The sequence below is a fragment of the Xenopus laevis genome, chromosome 2L (assembly GCF_017654675.1).
Source record: "Xenopus laevis strain J_2021 chromosome 2L, Xenopus_laevis_v10.1, whole genome shotgun sequence".
In the NCBI taxonomy this organism is placed as follows: domain Eukaryota; kingdom Metazoa; phylum Chordata; class Amphibia; order Anura; family Pipidae; genus Xenopus; species Xenopus laevis.
The window spans coordinates 136,213,703-136,236,214 of NC_054373.1; the positions used below are offsets into that span (position 1 = coordinate 136,213,703).

Sequence of the window (22,512 nt, forward strand, 5' to 3'; positions counted from 1 at the left end):
TCTGTGTTTAGAATTGTACATTATGCCTCTCATTGATTTTTGGCAGATTTAATGTAGCAGTAATTCAGCTGTAAAAATAGAATGAAAATATTGTTGTAGTATATGTACACCAATATCTTTGATAGCATCTTCACATATTCTTCCCTTTCTAAAGGTTTCACAGGACGAGTTTATAAAACACACTGTAACATAAAAGAGCAATTAAATGTATTTAGAGACCAACTATCATTTATTAGGACAACAACAAATGTGAAAGGGGATCTCAAAAAATTAATTGATATCCAGGATGCATCTCTGAGCACTTTTGCAACTTACATTCATTTTCTATTTTTTAGCATTTTCCTAGATATTTGCATTTTTTAATATAAGGCATTTGGCTCAACTGGGAGTCAGCAATTTAAGGGTTAACTGAATCATGAAAGTAAATAGACACCGTCACCAACACTCGGCCTTTAGACAGAGCAGTTGAGCCAAGCCTGCCTAGCAGTATAATGTTAGAAACCACTTAAAACAGAAAATGAATGTAAAGTTTCTCAGAGTACTCCGAGAACCACACTGAACATGTTTACACCATTTCATATTCAGGGGTTTTAAGTAAGCTTGTACGTTATATAAGGGTTAACATAATTTCTGTTGAAAGCTATAATTAATCCTTCATAAAAAATTAGACTGGATACTAAACAAATGCCAAACCCCAATTTACATATGCAAATTAGGGTAGGGAGGGCTAAAATTTTTTAGTACTTCCTTATTTGTGTCACGAAAAGTCACGTGGTTTTAAGTATTCGGATTCAGTTCGGCCAGGCACTTTATGGACGAATTTTCCCAAACCGAATCCTAGATATGGTGCATCCTTAACAATAGTAGTCTTCAATGATTTTTTTGTTTTTCTTCAAATTGTGTTAAGACGTGAGACTCTAAGTCTGCAAAGCTGTGAAGTTGGATTCTGAAGCAATTTTGGTTACTTTGTATTCGGAGTTTGAAAAAAATATACCGGCACCTAATAAATCGAAATTGTAATGACAAAAAAATAGTTGCAATGCTGTTACTTCTCTGCTGTAAGAATAAAGCAAAGTGCATAATTGTTTAACTACTGTGACTCCCAGCTGATCTAGGATGATGCAGGCTTAGTTATAGATGTAGACCCAAACTTGATCAGTGTCCTCATTCATGTTGTTGGCTGTGACAGGCTCGGATGGCCAATAGGGTAGTGTATCCTTGGTTTGTTCCAGAATGCAGACATCATTTACATATAGTTTAAAATTGCTGAGCTTTGTCAGTGACAAAATGTATGTTGTTTTCTTTCAGTCAACATGGAATGTTTATTGGTGACATCTGCAAGTTTTTACTTCTTAATATGCTTTTATATAATATTTATATTTTTTTGTTGGTTTTCTGAATTCTAGCTAATCAGATATGTTTTATTCAGTCCTGGGATTTTACTGCACATCTAGAGCATCTGCTTTTGTGTCAGTCTAAATATGGTGGCGAGTGATTGCTAAAGTAGATCGTTTAGTTACAAGATTGGCAATTAAGGATAGTGTTCTCATCGTATTTAAATGATGTCGATTTCATATGTACATTATAACGCTGCTTATTTCATTTTAGATAACACCTAATGACATGACTGAAAGCTGTTTTTGGCTAAATGCAAAAGAAGAGGGCTATGAAGATAGAGATTTGTTTTTCCAACTCGAAAATACATTTTCTTGTCAGAGAAAAGGTGGGTACTTCTCCACAGAGTCCATTGTAGCGTAGGTAAGAACATGGTCAATTTCTAATTTACGAGTTCATAGAAGTTAATAAAGGGATACTAACATCAAGGAGTTAGAGAAGGAAATGTTTTTTAAATATAAGGCTTCTGTCATACTTACTGTATGTGTGGGAGTTTTTGGAGATGCTACTGGGATGCCAAGGTGAGTATGAGTATATTACCAGATAAAGATAATACATCTGCGTGCTTCTGACACAGTGTTGCCAAGAGAGGTCGCGCAAAATAAGCTAGACTTCTGAACGACAAGCCTTGCTGCAAATATTTCTGCCTTTTTGGGACAGTTGAGAAAATAGCATATTCCAAATCTAGACTGGAAGCTATCTGCATGACATGGGTGTATAGGGATGAGGCAATACCTTAACTTGTGTGGCCCCAACCGTGATTATCAACTCCCACACCCCCTGTTACATGTAGCATGAAACATGTCTGCCATCACTTGTGTGGTCAGCTGAATTATACAGTCATAGATTCGGCAATAACAACCCCCTAAATTTGCTCATAGCATTTTCAGAGCAATACTTTAACACAGTGGTTTGTAACCTGTGGAGCTAATGCTGATACTTTTTGACTGCAAGGATCCTTGGCAAAAGCTGCTAAGGTGGAACAGAGTGCAAAATGCAAAAAACATCTCACCTTTAGTGAAACCTTCAGCTTTCTTATTGCTTAATATTTTAAACTGCAAAAAAGTTTAGCTCTAAGTATAGATTTTTTTTATTTGATTTATCCAATTCTTATTTTTTTTTTTTTTGATCCCTTTTGATCCCCAAAAGTTACACTGAAATCTGCTCGAAGCTTTATTGACCTATAAAACCATATTGTTAGTGCCGAAAAAAAAAAAAGAAATGCCCAAAGAAAAGTCCACTAGTTCACCCTTCTAGCTACTTCACACATTTTACAGTTTGAGTAAAGTGTTACTTGAATATCATTTTTTATAAACAAACAGATTTTTCTGTGTAATGTAATCTGAATTTTTCAACTGTACTTTAACTTTTTGTCAGTAAAGTTGCTGTAGTATATCTTGGTGGGACAGGTTAATTCAAAGAAGACTCCTCATCCGTAATGCCACGGCTTCCCTGCTTTACTTCATATGTTATATATAATCATAAAATCATTTTAAGGCAGTCGTTTGAAAGGACTTTCTAGGGCACAGAGATCTAGCCGACATGCACAAAGCATAAAATACAGAAAGAGCAAGAGATATTGTAGTGTCAGTCTTAAGAGTTTGATTTGTTAGCTTTTTTTTTTTTTTCAAATTCAAAATGCTATTTGTAAAACATTGGTTGAAATGCAATACATTACATCGGTGTTGTCCAACTGGTGGCCTGCGCCCCCCTCTTTTGTGGCCTCCCTCATTAAAGTCTGGTCAGGTATGGGACCAGATATCCAGAATGCTCGAGACCTGGGGCTTTATAGATAACGGATATTTCCATAATTAGGATCTTAATACCTAAAATCTACTAGAAAATCTCGTAAGCATTAAATAAACCCAATGGGCTAGTTCTACTTTCAATAAGGATTCATTATATGTTTGTTGGGATCAAGTACTAGGTACTGTCATCATTACAGAGAAAAAGGATTTGGATTATTTGGATAAAATGGAGTCTATGGGAGCTGGCCTTTCTGTAATTCTGAACTTTCTGGATAATGGGTTTCCGGATAACACATCCCATACATGTACTAGTAATGTATGCAAAGATGTTCTTTTTCCCAAAAAACATGGGCCAAAAAGGCTGAGTTGTTATTGTCTTGGTAAATCTACCCTGTATGAATCCTATGGAGAGTAAATTTAGATTCGTAGTTTATAAAGGTATTTAGTTTAGCAGATTGTTACATTTTCTCATACAAAGAGGTGTTCATTTAAAATAAAGTTGTGGAGGGGCACACGGTTTAAGTATAATTTTAACACCAGACATTCTTTGCCACCTAAATTTGTCCCATTGACTTTGATAGATAAAGCCAGATCTGATGTGGTGTAATAAATTATGATGTTAATCTGGCCAGCTATAAAATATCATAATTAATTCTTTGCATTGATGATTAATGATCTCCAAGACTGTGGTGCATGTTCTTTATCCTCACATGAAGTCAAAACATTTTTATTTTACACAATTTATTATTTTTTTTAAACATAAATCATGGATTCTCTGGTATAAGCACTGAGCTTTTCCCCTGTACGATCACTAAACATATATAGGGTTCTCCCATTGTAAATGGTTTGAGGTTAAACAGTTCAAAACTTGCCAATAACAGTCAGCAATCTTCAGAACACTAACTCAAAGAAATATTGATTCAAATACTTAACAGTTTAATAGAGCAAGAAACTCGGAGATTTTTCAATATACAGGATAAACAGAATGATTTCTTTTCCAAGGTGAAATCTGTTATTTCCTACACTACAAGCCAAGTCTGCAGTCACCATATCCAGTGCCATATAAAGCTTTTACTGACAGAAAATTACCCAGAACTTGAACTCAGTAGGTTAAGTGTGCAATAGATCCTGCTCTCAACAAGGAAACTGACCAAGGGACATTCTAAATAGGCACCTAAGCATTTCTTGCAATACATACAACCAGTATTTACACTAGAAATTCCAAAAGTAAATATATATTATATTTTATATAGATATAATGCTGCCACTCGTTATGGGAAATGATCTTAACAACAAATATTAATAGCTACCTTTATCATAAGTAAGAATCGTTCTAACTATAATAAATTAGAAATCCTACAGCGTTTCACTGATGATCAAGTTACTCTTCATTGTCCACCACTCCACGACCTGTCTTTCTTCATGCAGCTTTGTGTCTGAGCAGTGTTTCTGATGGACAGTAAGCACTAATTCATCAGCATTCTGCCAAACTTGTGTCTGTTAAAAACACATTTTTCTAAAAATACAAATCATTTAATTTGAAATCAAAAGCAGATGTAACACACATACAGTGGATTTCTGCACCAACGTGTGTGCAAAGTGATTTGATGCAGATTCAACTTTTTTCATCTGCCTGCAGAGAATGTCCTAACCTGTCCAAATTTCCTATTGTAAAGTCACTCTCTGGATTTTATATGTTTGTGTGATGAAGTGTATTTCCTGGTATTCGTGAAAGACAAAGCAGGATAAATGACTCTTCATTTAAACGGTCCATTACATTTTACTGCACAGCAGCATTGAGATGCCAGTGGAAGAGAAAGAAAGCTTTGGCCAGGTTGTGTATTCAGTACCATTGAGCCTTTATAAAGATATGAAATCTGAACACACCATGACAGCAAAAAATGTTGGATTAGTTCGGAATTAATATTTGATTGTTGAACAAAGTTCCTGGGAGATTTAATACTTCTGCTATACCTGTATTTATGTTAAATTATCAAAACAAAACAAATCAAAATTTATTTTAATTTTTTTTTAAAAAAAACGGGGGAATAGGATCGAGCTGCAAACTCGAATCAAATTAGATTGAATTTGATTCGAGTTTTTTCACCAAAATAAAAAAAAAAATTAAAAATTCAGAAGTCCACCAAACGACTCTAAATTGATTATAGGAGGTCCCCCATAGGCTAAAACACCAACTATGGCAGGTTTTAGATGGTGAATAGTTAAATCTGAATCAAATTTGGACTATTCCCTAGTCGAATTACACAAAAATAAACTCAAGATTTGAATTTAAAAAATTTTCAATTCAACCCTTGATAAATCTGGTCCTAATTGTCACAGCTTTTCATATTGAATCCCTGCCCTGTTGAATAAATGAAGAGTGCAACTAGAATCGATACATTTTAGCAATTTGAGTTTTTTATTCTCCAAAAACCCGATACATTTGGGTATTGGGGATTTTTACCGATTACACTGATTCAAGCTTTTATACATTATAGTTTTTTCATAAATAAAAAAACATTTGAGTTGACCTTTGATAAATAACCCCCTTAATGTTTAAATTATATTACAAGGCAAAAAATACCAAAAAGCTGGTATAAAGGTGATACCTTTATTGGCTAACTTAGATAATCACAGCAAGCTTTCGGAACATTTACTTCCTTTTTCTAGCTGAATATAATGAAGCAGTGGGGTTCTTTGATATATATACAACATTAAGCTCATAGATCAAATGACTAGCAAAAAAGAATGTCCATCTCTGTGTGAGGTTTTAACAAAGTCATGTACACGGGGACATGCAAGGGACAACCAGATAAATTATATTAAGGAGACTTAAGTATGGATAAAATCTGTAAAACCCCACATCACAACCATTCTGGATAACAGGTCCAATGACTGTCATTTTACTGCTAAAATTATGCCAAGAAAACAGAGAGTCAGTTGTTGTGGTTACAGGGATTCTGGAACTTTACTCATGTCTATGCATAACTTGATCATAAATCACATATCAGCACTCCATATTGTGACCTCCTCTGAATTAAGAAAGAAAAATGGTCTCATGAAAAATTAAAAAGAAGATGATTATACCTCTTAACTTTTCATTCTGCTGCTATATGCATAACATTTCTTCCAGCAATATATTATTTCTTTGTGTGTTTTTTTTTTTTAACAGTCGTGGACATACTGCATTTTTTTTTCTTCTGCATTGCTAATAAGTCTTTTCTTTTTATATCATTTATTGGTCTGCTCTTTGGCCACCTGCTTCTGTTTGCCTCCATCACAGCTGTAGAAGGTTAGTTATCATTTTCAACATTTTTTTAATTTTGTCTGCTTGCATTCCTTGCTACTGCATTTGTGGGTTCTTTGCTTTTATATGTTTAACTGATACTCTTTGTTTCCTTTATTGCTTATTGACTTAATGGCTTGGGTTTCCAAGAATATAAAGCTAAGACTGAGATCTGCTTGCTGCCTCTTGAACACTTTAACCTGTGGCACATATTAGGCCGCACTGCTTGAGCTCAAAGATGATCAAGTTTCTTTACTTAATTGATACCTGTTTGTTGCTTATATACAATAAACTTAAACATTATGAAAAATTAGCAATATTACATTTTTCAACAATGTCACCTTTCCAAAAGTCATAGAAATGTTTTTAAACCTATATTTTATCCCAATTTGTAACCTCTAATATATTAATATGGCCTCTAAAATTCTTAGTTTTTACTTTAGGGGGTATTATGTGCTTTTTGAACAGTGAAATTGGGGAATTGCTCCTGGCTTTCTGTATGGTCAATCCCATCCCTTTTTCTTTTTTGTCCTTCCTATTGTTTAAAGCCCTATTCTGAAAAGTTTATTATGTGAATTTGGATTGACACGCCATTTGATATCGATTCAATATATATATATATATATAAAAACTTCAAGCCCTTCTTTGCAGTGAACTTGTCAAAATGACATTTTATTTATTTTGATTAATATGTGTTATTTCAGAGGTTTTCTGTTCTATTAATAACCACAGTAGCAATGTTAAAAATGTTTCTGTTTGAGTAATCATACTATCATACTAGCTGTGATTATAGGATCCCTTATCAAATAACATGATACCATGAAAGCCATCAGGGAGGCCATCTCCCACAGAGTTAATATAAGCAAATAATTATAATTTTAAAAACAAGGCCACAGTGAGCAAAACAGTACCCTACCTTAGCTGTCTAAACTAGTCATCAATGACTAAAATTTTGTTCTGCTGCTGCAGACAATATACCATGCACACATACTAGGTCAGATTTGGTTCAATGAGAAAACATATCTATTATCTATCATCTAGTTGAAACATGAACTTTATTTGTAAGGGTTTTTAAACTTATCTCAAGACCAGACAATAGGACACATCTTGGATGATTTTAATAGGATAAGTACTTTAAAATAAGTGTATAATTGATGAGAGTGCTATTCTACGCACTTTTGTCATTTACATTTATTATTTCTTTTCTTTTTTGATATTAAGGGATACATGTGCTGTTAAAATTAATGAATTTTGTTACAAAAGTACCACCTGCTGGTCAGTTTCTGACCAGTCTGACCACAAAGTAGTCACAGTTGTCAGGAGAAAGAAAAGGACTGCTCTGATGTTCGTCTGCCTAGGAAAAAAATTAGAAACCCTTTTCAAATATTTCATAAGCAGAAGAACACCAGAGCAGCCCCTTTCTTTCTCCTGACAACTTCCTTGACTACTTGGTGGTGAAAATATGAATCTGGTTAGTATTTGAAACCTCTTTATTTCACTAATAACATTCATAGTGGACAAGCACCCATTGATATGCTTTATTAATTGGCCAGCCCACAAAAAAAAACAAGTTATGTAAAACTGAAGTTCCATTGCCATTTATATATGTGAGTTCATTGATATGCGTATATATTTGTATTGGGGTCATTTGGAGTGGTTGAAATTGATGGGCTTTTTTTCTTTTTTACCTAAATGAATGAAATTATATTAAAGAACAATAGGCTCATTTGTGATTTAACACATATATATCATTGTGTTTGTTTATAAAGTGTCCCAAATGTACTTACTTTAAACTTTTTTTCCTAACATAAGAATTAAAGCCTGAACCATTACCTAGGGAATTCTGTAAGTTCTATAATTGTGCTGTTAGTACATTGTTATTATGTCTTTGTCTCTGTGCTTTCCTGTATGATTTCCCTTTCTTTGCTTAACACATTTTATAGTACATTGCTTTTAGTCTATAGAGTTGATATTAGCTGCATAAATCCTTAGGTGCACTTTGCATTAGGGTTGCTGTAGCATTACCTCATTTGACTTCCAGCTTTAGTAGTCTATAAAATTTGAAACCACAGTGCAGATGCTGAATTTTTTAAACACAAAAGTCTTGTTTTACACATATTTGATGTACGTACAGTGTAAAAATGTCTTTTGGGTAGATTGTATTAATGTTATATATATTGAGCAAATAAATGCTCCATTGTGCTTTGAGAATATAGTTAAACTGGCATATTATTATACTGCTTCTGAAATGAAGTCGGCTATACCATGCCTGAAGTTACAATTACAGTCATCCTTTTGTTCTGCTCAGAAAGTTAATGTGTTCTCTTTCTAGTTTTTAATATGTAGTTTATAGATTACACGATTAACCAGAATGTGCAAATAAATATGTTAACAATAATAAGTATGTGTGTGCAATGCTGTTGGTAACCTCATACCCTTTTGACAGCTAAACCATTGGTTGCATGCAAATCCTTAATACTCTTAACTATGGTCCTTACACTAGCTGTATTATTTGTGTGTCTGTCACTGTGGTCCAAATGATGTGGTCTAAATGTTTTGCTTCAGTGACTCTTAAACAGTGTTCTCTGAAATAGATGTTTCAACACAGCAAGAGCTATCTGATTCTGCTTGCCTCATGGAAATACTCTCTACTTCCCCCACTATTTTTACCCAATAAAACAGATTTCCACTTGCACAGTTGTCAAACTTCCATGTGGTTATTTAATCACATTTCTAAGTTCTTTAAAAAATATCAATGGAAAAGGACAGGTTAAGTCACTGGAGGATGACAAAACATAGTCACCCCTCCCCCCCCAGTGATTATAATCACTTACCTGCACCCCAGGTTAAGTGTGTTAGTGCTAGTGCTAACTTCACCGACCCTGTGCTGGCGCAGCACCACAGCTGACTTGCTTACATTTTTGATTTTAAAGACATTTTTTAATTAACATTTTATTTCGATTTGTAAATTTAAGAAGGGCAGAAACAGCGATGGAAAATGAGTAAGAAAGTTAAGCAATGACTTAGAGAATGTAGAAGAAAGGTAAATGGAGTAAAATAGAATAGGAAAGAGAGGAGAACAATTGGGAACCACATTAATTTTAACAGTAGAGGGTAGAATAAAAACACTATTGCTTTCAACTGCAAAGAACAGCAAATCCTATGGAAATGCTGCCATATGAGTATTGGGCTGTGGGATTATAAAAAACAAGCAACATATAAAACCAAATAGTTCATGCTTGGTATTTAAGGATATTTCTGCCACTAGTTGATTAGCATTAGGCGGTAAGAAATGTTTCCAATTACTGGCAATAAACACTCAGGCTGCAAAAATAATACAGTGGATTATTGTAAGAATGTTTTTGGTGGTAGTATCACTGGTAGTTCCTAAAAGGCCTGCAACTCGAGTGATTGAGCAAATGCCATGAGAAAAGTTTTTTTTTTTTTTAACTTTAATAAGCAGGTCATTCCCAGCACGCATGAAAAGCAGTGCCTCTCTTACATTTACTTTTTCGGGCAATTTGTGTGTATAGTAGCTGCAGTATTTATATAGGCCATCTACACCAGAGCAACTGTGAATTTAAGAAGTAAACAGAATAGCAGAGAAGAGGAATAACTGTGAGATATTATACTTGATAATACTACATGAGAAGCAATGTCATGACAGGATTACTTCGGGCAATAACACAAGGTGCTATTTTCTAGCTACAAACTGCCAGAAAATACCCTGTCATAGACGCTAAAACACTCAAATTGCTTAATCGCTCAAATTTGCATGCAAAGGCATATTTGAGCATCTATGCAATTTGAGTGTTTTCCCCACGACTATTGTCAGCATTGCCTGTGGCAGGGTATTTTCTGGCATTTTGTAGGTACAACAAATTGCATCCAACAAAACCACCATGTGTCTGTCACGGTCGACACCCTACATCCAGAACCAATGCTAAGCACCCTGTTCATGGCTCTTGCTTCTGCCTCTAACAGCTGCCTTTCACCTCGGGAGTAGCCCTTGGCTAATTGGATGCCGCCAGGTCTAATTTAAAGAGGTGCCAAGCTAAGGGTTCTGGACGAGCAAAGGGGCACGACGGTAAAGCAAAGTCTTTTGGGCAGAAGGTCACAGTACAAGGATTAAACAGAAGGCGTAGTCAAATCAGGCCTGGTCGGGGCAGGCGGAGTCAGACAGGCAAGGGGATCAATCAGAAGGGATACGGATACAGAAGAGTCAGTTACCAGGCAGGGGTCAGGATACAGAAGTCAGAATCGTCAAAACAGGCAGGGGTCACAACAGGTATCTCATATCAGACCAGATTACAGCAAAGAAGCACCAGGAACTCACTAAGAATGAGCCTAGTGCAGAAATCCCTTTATATACCTTTTACATTTCACGCCATTGCGCACAAGACGTCATACGCCAGCGCGAATGCGCCTATAAGACAAGGAGTTACGCGACGCATGCGCCCACAGAGGATGAGGAAGCCGTGGCGGGGGTCCCCGTCAACCCCCTTGCACCGCTAGACCACCAGGGTGGTAAGTTGTTACAGGGTCATTGCCCTTAGTGAGGATTTTTGTATCTAATTTGTTGCTGTATCATAAGGTCTAAAAGTTTGCAGAACATTAACTTAATTCTAGTTCTTCGAGATCTTTACTCAGATAAAATATTGTGCTTTTTTTGTATTCATTTGTCTGAATACTGTTGTTCACTAAACTGCTTTTTCCACAGTTGTGAAAGATGAAGATGTTGAAGAAAAGATGGCTATAAAAAAAAGAATCAAAGAGCTGAAAGTATTAGAACCGAAAATTGCACAGAACCTCTGTAAGTGTGCACACACACTCGCCAATACACACCTTTAAGCATATTGGTCTGGACAACTATTTTCAAATTAATGGGAATGATTAAAATCTACCAATTAAATATTTACAAGCACCATTTTTTGCACCGTTGCTTTTCTTTTATTACTCATAAATCCGCTTATTTTTAACATACACAGTATCGTGTAACTTCAAATGCCAAAATAATGTAATGGCCATTTTGTTTCCTTGGCAACTGTTGATTCTTTTTCTCTTTCCTGTTGTTAATAGAGTTTTAGACCTATGCCTAATCTATCACACTCTTATCACAGTTACTTACTGTTATTAAACTGCAGGAATAACTGTGGGTTGCTTCCCACCAATGGTCAACAAGGTACCAAGAGAAGTGATAGATCTCCAAGTTTTGTCTGATGAAAGTTTATTTTTCTTTAGATGAAAAAAGCATGTACATTATCACATTAAGGGACCTATGTATTAAGCTGATTAAAATAATAACTGCAAGAAAAATGTAAAAATATATTTATAAAGCTGTATATTTCTCATTAGGCCTATAGTTACACCATGCATAACATTGTTATCCTTCCTGAGCAAATATAAATTGAATTCCAATATTCTCATCTATATTAACGACATACAAACTCACCAAAGGGTTCGTGGGTCCAGGTGCACATGCCCGAGACCTTCAGCTCAAGGGAGGTTTCAGAGACTTTACATGATATGTAAATGGACTGGCACAGAACTGAACTGACATGTTCAAAGTGGTGCAGATAAAAAAAAGCATCTCAAAACAGGAAAAAGACGTACGCGTTTCATGCCTAGAGGGCACTTAGTCATAGGCCTTCAAGGCATTTTGTGACCATCTACAGTATAAAATCTATATACTTCCGCCTATTGTACACAATGAATAGCCTCACTATCCCTGAAATTGCGCATATGAAAAGAATTGGTAACCTCACAGCTTTTAATTGCATTATCTTATGCCACCTCTGAACGAGCATAACCCATTCAAGTCAACTAGAAAACATTTAGACTTAAAGAAAATGTCATCATAAGAAGCAGTGTAAAGAGACAGCATGGTTAATGCCATTGTTTTTACATTCTTGACTCCTTTTCATACCGGACTCCTTGTTCACCTAATTAATTATCTTAATAAATACACGCTGCTTGTTAGAAATATTTTGATATTTTATATATATATATATATATTTTTTTTTTTTTTTTTAACAAACTTACACATTTATTGAACACATTATTTTTAGTGTCTTGGTATACATTGCTTCTGTACTGCACAGTTTCTGTATATCATATTTTGTATAGTATTTCTGTGTAATGTCAATTATTTTATTTATTTTTTTGCTTCCAGCTATCTTCTTAGGATCATATCGATTACCTTATGAAGAAATAAAGAAAATTATTCTGGAAATGGATGAAACACAGTTGTCAGAATCTATGGTTCAGGTAAAATAAATAATGCAATACACATAGCAACTACACCTTATAGAAAGTGATTTACTTTATATCAGCTGAAAGTATTAGGAAGTGGAATATCCAGTAAACTTTCATATTGGAATTAGATACCTTATGTTCATACACTCACAAAATTAGATCCAGTATTAAAGGAGTCGTTTACCCTTAAATCCATATCCCTCCTTCTCCCCTGTGGATAGAAAAGCAACCCCCAGCACTGGATTAAACACCTTGGGGTCCTCCTAACAAGTATTTCCAAATACTAACAACCCCGCACCTGGCTCACATACAGAGCATGGCACACACAGATAGAGTAGGGCAAGCAGAGTTTGGAACACAGAAAGCATAAGGCAGGCAGAGTATGGTGCACACAGGGAACATAGGGCAGCAAGCGTATGGCACACACGGAGGATAGGCCAGGCAGAGTTTGGTACACACGGAGGATAGGGCAGGCAGAGTATGGCATACACAAGAACAGTGGACAGGCAGAGTATGCACACGAGTGAACAATACAGGAGCATATTGACTAAATTTGAGGTGTAAACAATGCAGGGGCCAGTCTCCGTACTGATACCTTTTAAAGCTTGCACAAGGTAAGCACTCACAGCAGGCAGACATTCATGTTGGCAACAATGTAATTCTCCTACCGCACACCTGTAGTTCACCAATCCTGCAAGCTTGGGCCACAAGGGGAGGGGGGGGGGTCACAGGCCTGAATCGGCCCACTGGCTTCCAGTTGGACATCACTGCACTAATGTATTAATTTAAGACAGTTTAAAGTGTCAGTGACCCCCCTCCCAGAGCTGAAACTTTAAACTTCAATACTAGAAAAATGGTCACAAATAGAAAATAAAAAGTAAGTATGTGCACTTAACATACATCTTTTTTTTTTGTCTGCACATTTTAATAGTAGAAATTTTGGTTTCCTGTAGTAATATTGAATAAATCTTGGTATATGGACTGATCCCTGCTTGGAAATGATGTGAATAGGTGTTGCACCTAAGCAACTATCTGGTTGTGTGTGTAAATAAAACAAAACATCCAATGCAGTAAAGTATTAATAATCCTATGCATCTCTAGTAGTAATACATGTATTATAGTTTGCAGATTGTGACAATGCATAATCCCATTTATTATTTGGCAGCCATGTATAAGTCAGTAGAAATAGAATAAATGTTGTCTGGGCACTATTCTGACAAGCAAGAACTCCTCTTGAATAAATGGAACAGTCATGCATGCACATGATGTGAACTATTTATGCTTCATCAGCGCATTTAACAATAGGCCAGCCAATCATAAATTAGCTTTACGCTGCCTGGCTAAAGTCGTAACTCACATGCTGTGCTTTTCTGTCATAAAGAAATTTTTTTTCCTCTGTATTTAGAGAAGCATAGAGTGCAGTGGGAAAAAATAAATAGGCATTAGATCTATACTGCAAAATTGTTTATCCAAAAAGCTCTACAAATATGACAATACATGATATTGCATATAATATGCCATTTCCATAGTTTCCTATTTAAACAAAATAAATCTATACATTTACAGTTTTCACTGTATTTATAATAGGGATGCACCATATCCACAATTATATGATTCACCGAATCCTTTGTGAAAGATTTGGCCGAATACCGAAACTGAATCCGAACCCTTTGCATATGTAAATTAGGGGGGAAAGAGACCAACACTCGCAGAGCATTGTTAAGACTTTTTGAGTTTATGCTACGAAAAGTCATGTGATTTTTGGATTCAGATTCGTTTTGGCCAGGCTTTTGGATTTGAATCCTGCTGAAAAAGGCCGAATCTTGGATGAATCTCGAATAATATATATATATATGTACATATGTATATGTATATATATATATATATATATATATATGTATATATATATATAATCTCTCCTGCCTAGAGGAAGGCAAAAAAAAAAAAAACCTTTTGAAGCCTTAACAATTTGGGAAGCAATTCCTTCCTGACAAGATGGCAATTGCACTAGTCCCTGGATCAACTTTTACTATGAACGGTCTTTCATAACCCTGTATTCCCTCACTAGCTCAATAAGGTATCAAACCCCTTCTTAAAGCTATCTAATGTATCAGCCAGCACAACCAATTCAGGGAGAGAATTCCACATCTTCTCAGCTATCAATGTAAAAACCCTTCCCGAATATTTAGACGGAACCTCCTTTCTTCTAATTGGAATGGGTGACCTTGTGTCAGCTGGAAGGACCTACTTGTAAATAAAACATTATAGAGATTATTATATGATCCCCTTATGTATTTATACATAGATATCCTATCACCCCTTAAGCGCGTCTTCTCCAGTGTGAACAAACCCAACTTGGCCAGTTTTCCCTCATAGCTAAGATTTTCCATACCTTTTACCAGCTTAGTTGCCCTTCTCTGTACCCTCTCTAATGTCCTGGAGACCAAAACCATATGGGTTATTCTAGATGGGGACTTACCAGTGCTCTGTACATTGGAAGAATAACCCCCTCCTCCCACGAATCTATGCCCTTTTAATACAGCTCAAGACTTTATTTGCTCTTGATGCCGCTGACTGACATTGCTTGCTACAGCCAAGTGGCTTGGATATATTTACATCCCAGGTGCATGACATTGAGGGGGTTATTTATCATCCAATCAAATCTGCTCGGGTTTTTTACACTTATTTATTACACTTTACCGAAAATTTGCTTTGCTTGAAAAATTCTGATTTCTTATGCTTTTTACCCCAAAACTTCGGGGTATTGCACGAAACCCAGCACACATCAAAAAATCATTGGGACTTCTTCCATTGACTTATATGCAACCTCGACAAGTCTGAGATGCCGGATTTTCTGATTCATCCTTTTCTGATTTTGGCTTTTCCATCCTCGGGGTTTAATAAATTCCAAAAAATTCGTGATTTTTTAAAAGTACGATTTTATATAAAAAAAAATTACAATTTTTTTTTGTGAGTTTTTTATTCAGAATTTAGCAAATACCCATTTAATCTCATCTGTCCAGATTGCCAGTTTGTCAAGATCCTGTTCCAAGTATGCCCCATCCTGGATGGAATTAATTGGACTGCATAGCTTTATGTCATCTGCAAACACTGAAACATTACTTACGAAACCCTTCACATAGTCATTAATGAAAAAGTTAAATAAAAGTACTGAGCCCTGAGGGACCTCATTAAGAACCTTACTCCAAGTAGAGAATGTACCATTAACAACTACTCTCAGTACCCGATCCTGAAGCCAGTTTCCTATTAATGTGCAAACGATTTTATTAAGCCCAACAGACCTTAGTTTAGAAAGCAGTTGTTTGTAGGGATGCACCAAATCCACTATTCTGGATCTGGCCAAATCCTTCGTGAAAGATTTGGCCTAATACCATATTCTAATTTGCATATCCATGTAATTTATAGAGTTTTCGAGTGAAACCCTAAGAAAAAAAGTGAACATCATGAAGGCTATTAACATCTTCAAATGGTGCAAGGGACCTCCGCCATTGACTTCTACTTAACCTTGACAGGTTTTAGATTGTGTATTTTCAGATTCAAGCTATTTCCAGGTTCACGGTATAATAAATCATATTTTTTTTTTTTTTTTTTGAAACCCGAAAAATAGATTTTTGATTTAAAAATAACCTCGAAAACTAAAATTTTTCTTGTAAAACACAACTAAAACCTTAAAATAGGCCCTTAAATCTTTGGGTAGCTTAAGAAAACCCACGCATCACCAATGTACTAAAATTGTCTATTTAATGAAGCTCTGTAATGAATGTGAAGTTGAGTGCAAAATTCTGATGTTAAAAGCAGTTTTAAAAATGGTGTAAAGTTGTATCTTATCACAAAATATAGCAGTTTTGTGTAAATGTCTGGAGTTAATTAAAAACCATTATAAATTACATCACTTGCTACCTAAAAACCTTCTCTTCAGTCACTTCAGATTTTTAAGGACATGACAACCCAAAAAATAATTTTTGTCTAATAAAATAAAACACAATTATAGGCAACTTAGTTAGGATCAAGTACAAGTTACTGTTTTATTATTATAGAACAAAAGGAAATACTTTTTTTATGAGAATTATTTCCTTACAATGGAGAGATGGCCTTCCTGTTATTCATAGCTTTCTAGATAACAGGTTTCTGGATAATGGATCCCATGCATGTGCCAAGTATGTTTTTTTCTGAGTATCTAAAAATGTACTTCTGCCTGTAATAATAACTAGTAAATATATTGTTTGGATAAGGTGTAATTAATTAGGTTTTTAAAAATATAATATATGTTTGTTGTTTTGCTTTATTAAACAGAATCTAATAAAACATATGCCTGCCCAAACTCAACTTGATTCATTGGCCAAACTAAAAGGTGAATACCTCAATTTATCTGAACCAGAACAGTTTGGTGTTGTGGTGAGTATTTTTCATTTTTAATGTTACTGGATATTAAATTCCCTATTTAAGAGAAATTGCAGAATGGTAAAATTGCATTTGTGACTCGATCAAACTGAATTGGTTTAATAGAGGATGAAGGAGATGTAAATCCACTCCAATATTAGACAGCTTTTTATAGCTCTGAGATAAAAGGTGTTGAGATATACAGTATTATCTGTGCTAATTCCCATAAATGGTTTTCAGCTAAAAGGTCACAATGAATAGAATTTATGTACAGCTGGATTTCTAAAAACTGTCATTATAACTGGAAATGTACAAAAGTGAGCCTTAATAAATTAGTCGTAACTGTTCTGTAGGTAATCCAGAGAAAGAATATTATTTCTTTTTACAGGTTTTTTCAAAGTAAAGCAAAAAATATATAGTCATTTCCTGGTTGCATTTAATATTGCTGAACTGTGAGCTATTCTAAACTCAGACATAAAGGGAATTGATATTTAAGTTATTTATATGGTTATGAATTTAATTGTGACAGACAAATTATATTTTTATATTAGAAATATTTATGTTAAGCTACCAAACTAAATTTTTATTTTATATTCGATGGACTTATAGTATAAATGCAGAAAGCTTAGATTTGCAAGTATAACAAAGTTTTCTAAACAGGTAGAGTGAGTTTTCAAAGAAGCTTTTAATGATGTAATATGTCCAGGAATATGTCCGTTAAAGATTTTCTTTTCTTTCCCAATCTTCTTATGAGCAAGTATAGTATAACATATTGCAAATAATAGATCTATAAGATTTGTTAAATAGTATGTAAACCTTTCCCAAATGCTTACATTTGAAAGCATTACAACATTTCAGAAACTCTGGTTGTTTATCAAGCTGGTCTTACACAAAGTAATGAAATAATTCAGTATAATGTGAGTTTCTAGAGAGGCCATTAATATTATGTGAAGTAATATGCCCAGTAAAGAATCACATCTCTTTCACCATTTTCTTAAAGGAGACCTATTGTGTAAAAATAAGAATCTGCCAGTGTATTTCTAATTCATGTGAGTTTTTTTAAAACTCCCATAAATTCGAAATTCGACCATTCAAAATGTATTAATAAAATCAAATTTTTAAACTCATATAAATTAAATCAACACGATAACTTGAATAAAAATTCTAATCTAATTGGATTTGAATTTTAAAAACTGTATTCGAGTTTTTTTCTACAATACAAACTTGAATGTCAGGAAAACTGCAAACAACTCCAAATTGATCCCTTGACTTCTCCCATTGACCTAAACAGCAATTCGGCAGGTTTTAGGTGGTGAATAGTTGAATTTGAGTTCTTAAAGTGCCAGAGTATGATCAATGTCGAAAATCGAATTCAAATTTAAAAGAAAAACTCAAATCGAATTTGAATAACTCTCTAGACGAATTTGACAGTTTTGACCACAAAAAAAATTTGAACATTCTAATTTTGAATTTCAATATGACCCTTGATAAATCTGCCCTTACTCATATAAACCCTACCTATCCTTAAGACCAGTGGAAGCTCTACATTTTGTAATCTTGAATTTGTTTTAAAGGGGGGGTGGAAAATTTTTTTTTTAGCTAAAACCTCTCATTTGGACCACTGTTTCCAGAAATTATGCAGACATTTTGACAAGGTTTATGTCAGACGTTAAGTGAAATTTCAGGTAGCTTGAAGTAGGAGTCCAATGTAGACCATTATGCTTCTATAGATATCAATAAATCCTGTTTCTGTCCAGCTATTAAGATGAGCTATAGGACATATTCTATCCAACTATTAGGATGAGCTATAGGTCAGAGGCATAGGTTTTATTCCCATATTGCTGCCTTAAAAGAGTTGTTCTCCTTCCAAATGTTTTTTTCAGTTCAGTTGTTTTGAGATAGTTCCCCAGATATAAAGACTTTTTTTCAATTACTTTCCATTATTTATTTTTTACTGTTTTTCCAAAATCTAAGTTTAAAGTTGAATGTTCCTGTCTCTGTTTTTTGTCTGGCAGCTCAGTAATTTAGGTGCAGACTTTAAACTGTTACAATTTTGCAACATTTAGTTGATCCATTTCTTAGCAGCATCTCTGGAATATTAGCAACTATTGTATCAATTCCAACAGCTTCCTGTAATGAAACTCAGAGATTCTGCTCAGCAGGGACAAAGATAAGAATTTTATCAACTAAATGTATCAATTTAGAACAGTTACAGGGTCGGCGACCCCCCTCCCAGAGCTGCTTTAGAAGGTGATAAGACACGTTACACTTCAATATTAGAAAAATTGTGACACATAGAAAATAGAAAGTAATTGGAAAAAAACGTTATTTCTGATGATCTATTGGAAAACAACCAGTTGTTTGAAGGTGAACATAACCAAGTTGCATTAATGCTTTAAATGCATAGAAAGTGTTTTCATTTTCTGTTACTGCTTCTTTTATAATATCAGAAAATTATATATTTAAAGTAACTGTTCAGTGTAAATATTAAACTGGGTAAATAGGCTGTGCAAAATAAAAAAATTTTATAATACAGTTTTTATGGCTATAATAAATTGGGCGGCCCTGTTACTCTAACTTGTAGAGTTACCCTAATAATGTGCTCCAGATGAGACCTTAATTCTCAGGGGATGAGCCCTCATGGAGGCAGGGTGTTGTACAACTGTAACTGTATACAATGCACAATAATTGGGTGCCAGTGGTCCTTGCAAATTAAACATATAACTTATTTATTGTAGAAAGTAATCCACAAGGGAGTTCAAATAGAGATAAGCAGGAACATAGAACAACATTGGATAGGCGTATACTCACAGTACCAAATGGCAGTATAATTCCCCACAGGGTCAAAAAGAGAATATACAGTACAGCATACACTGAAGTACAGTACTCCCAATTTTCAGCCTTTTCCCTAAGTTTAGGAGAGCTTCTAAACTCACAACTCAAATGGTAGCATATTTATGAAAAAAACTTGAATGTCTAAAATTCAAACGAATGTTACCAACTTGAAAACTTGAAACAAATCATCAAATTTGAACATAATTTGAATCGAGTTTTCCTCCAAAAAAAACATTTGAATGTCAGGAAGGCTATTTACATCTTCAAATGGGTCAACAGACCATTGACTTCTACATGAACTCCGCAGGTTAGGCTAGGGGGATGATAAATCTCTGACTCAAATGCAAATTTGTTTGTTTTGTTTTTTTAACTAGAAAATTAGATTTGACCAAAAGAATTTGTTGATAACAAGGATTCTAATCCTACTCAACACTCCTCGGTGGAGCCTGTGCTGCTTGGCTAAATAGCCCTAACTCTCAATCACTCCTAGAGTGATCTATGAAAGTGATTAGCCTTTCCTTGCTAGACCTGACCTGTCTAGGTTCCACTTCACCCTTCCCGCCTACTCAGGTAAGGGAACTAACAAAATGGGCCGAGCATGTGTGCTCACCTTATATAATATAACATTATACCATCTAGTGGCCAAAATGGGGAAAGCTGGGGGTCAGGCTTTGATCCAGGAACTGGAGCCTAGCTCCTGTATAACTATTGGCCCTCTTGGTGACCAATCCGTAGGGGAATGCAACTTAAATGAGAAATACATTTATCAGTTCCCCCCTACAAAGGGATCTTTAAGTCACTGATTGGTTACTGACTGGTAACATCTGAGACAACTGCAAAGGCAGAAATTTTGTTCTGGTTATTATGTTAGACATACTTTTACTTCAGCCTTTATAGATTAAATATTTGAAACTTTTTTGCACAGCCTATATATTTACCCTGTTTTATTTTTATACACTGAACTTTTCTTTTAAGTTGAAGTCATTGGCATTGTGTATGTCGTTTTGTCCACCTTTATACTGAGCAGCACCGTCTTTGAATTGAATTGCTATGATTGAGATTAAGCTGTGTAGATCTAAAGTAAAATGAGTTGCCTAAAAAAAAAAAAGATTTTCATAATTATATCTCATATAGACAGACTGCTATTTTGGAAGTCCCCCTGGAAGCAAATGGTTTAGAGCAGCAAATTATTATATTGCTTCTTCATAAAATATATTCCTTTCTTTAATCAGATGAGCAGTGTGAAGAAGCTCATTCCACGTCTCAACGCTATTCTATTTCACCTTCAATTTGAGGAGCAAGTAAACAACATCAAACCAGATATTATGGCTGTCAGTGAAGCATGTGAGGAGATAAAGAAAAGCAAAAGCTTTGGAAAACTACTGGAGATAGTGCTTCTTATAGGAAACTACATGAATGCTGGATCTCGGAATGCACAAACCTTTGGATTTTGCCTCAGTTCTCTCTGCAAAGTGAGTTATGTTTTTTTTAAATGTAGCTATTTATTTTAAATTAAAGAACAAATATAACAATTAAAAAATGCTTACCTTTAATTTAATGCTTATTAATAATAAAATGTAAAATGCATTAAGCCTAGTTTTTGAAGAGGTGGACATATAAATACAGCCATTTTCCCCCAGGATCATGGTCAGGCTGCTAACTGATTATATCATTGGACAATTTGGATACAGATTGGTGAGGCAAATTGGCATCTTGCGGCCAAGATTAGAGGACAAACTTGCATGGTAGCATCTACAATTTTCATTAATGTGCTGATGACACATGGTAGCTGTCAGTAACTGCAGTGTCTAATTTATGTCACACAAGTCAGTTGTGTGTGCGTGGAGTATTCATTGCACCCTGTTTTTTGCACATGCACGCAGTTAATCAGAGTAGGCTGAATTGTCGTAATGATGCAAGTGCTTATATAAATGCACAATTTTTTGACCATTTTAGCACTTTGCAAACTGTACTTGTGTTCACAAATCAGGCCTATGGGAGTGGCAGTCTGTGCTATCTGATTGTGGCTTCTTGTTTTCGAGGGCAGGCAATCAAGAAATCAGCACTGTTTGGCATGGAAAATTATAGAGGATGATATATGTGCATGCTCCAGTGTCCTGCATGATTAAACTGGGCAAAATCGCGGTCTTGATCTTTAAATTATTTTACACTAGTCATTGGTATTATCAGAAGCATAGTGGACCAAAATGACTGCTTTTTAAGGTAACTGAGGAGCACTAAATAACGTATTATTAGTAGGCTTTTCGTGTGAAATGCAATGTTGATTGCACTTTCCTTGTCCTTTAATATTAATTATGAGGCAGTTATTTTTTACTGGTATAACTGTTTATTGCAATTTTTATTTCCTGGGGAAAATTGCCAAAACAAGATGCCACTAAAATATCTGCTGCAGTGCCATTTTCAAAAATACATCTCTGTGTCAGTAATATTGGAAGATAAATTAGGAACTTATTTTGTATCTTTGTATACATTTGAATGATGGTAAAACTGCTCCTAATTTTCACAGAAATAAAACAATGTTGTATGACAAAAACAAGAAAATAACCCAAACCTTTATCCTTGAATTCTTGT

The 22,512-nt window shown here is 34.9% G+C and overlaps 1 protein-coding gene across 5 annotated transcripts in view; it reads left to right on the forward strand.

The window, feature by feature from the left end:
• Window positions 1-22,512, forward strand: part of diaph3.L (diaphanous related formin 3 L homeolog) — a 302,953-nt gene that overhangs the window by 141,650 nt on the left and 138,791 nt on the right. For 4 of the 5 annotated variants that reach the window (XM_018247296.2, XM_018247299.2, XM_018247298.2 and 1 more), the window contains 6 exons: window positions 1,609-1,723; window positions 6,427-6,435; window positions 11,150-11,242; window positions 12,602-12,696; window positions 16,999-17,100; window positions 21,153-21,392. In XM_018247296.2, the coding sequence (XP_018102785.1) occupies window positions 1,609-1,723; window positions 6,427-6,435; window positions 11,150-11,242; window positions 12,602-12,696; window positions 16,999-17,100; window positions 21,153-21,392 (654 nt within the window). The remainder of the gene's footprint in view (window positions 1-1,608; window positions 1,724-6,426; window positions 6,436-11,149; window positions 11,243-12,601; window positions 12,697-16,998; window positions 17,101-21,152; window positions 21,393-22,512) is intronic. The other variant, XM_018247297.2, reaches the window with a different exon arrangement.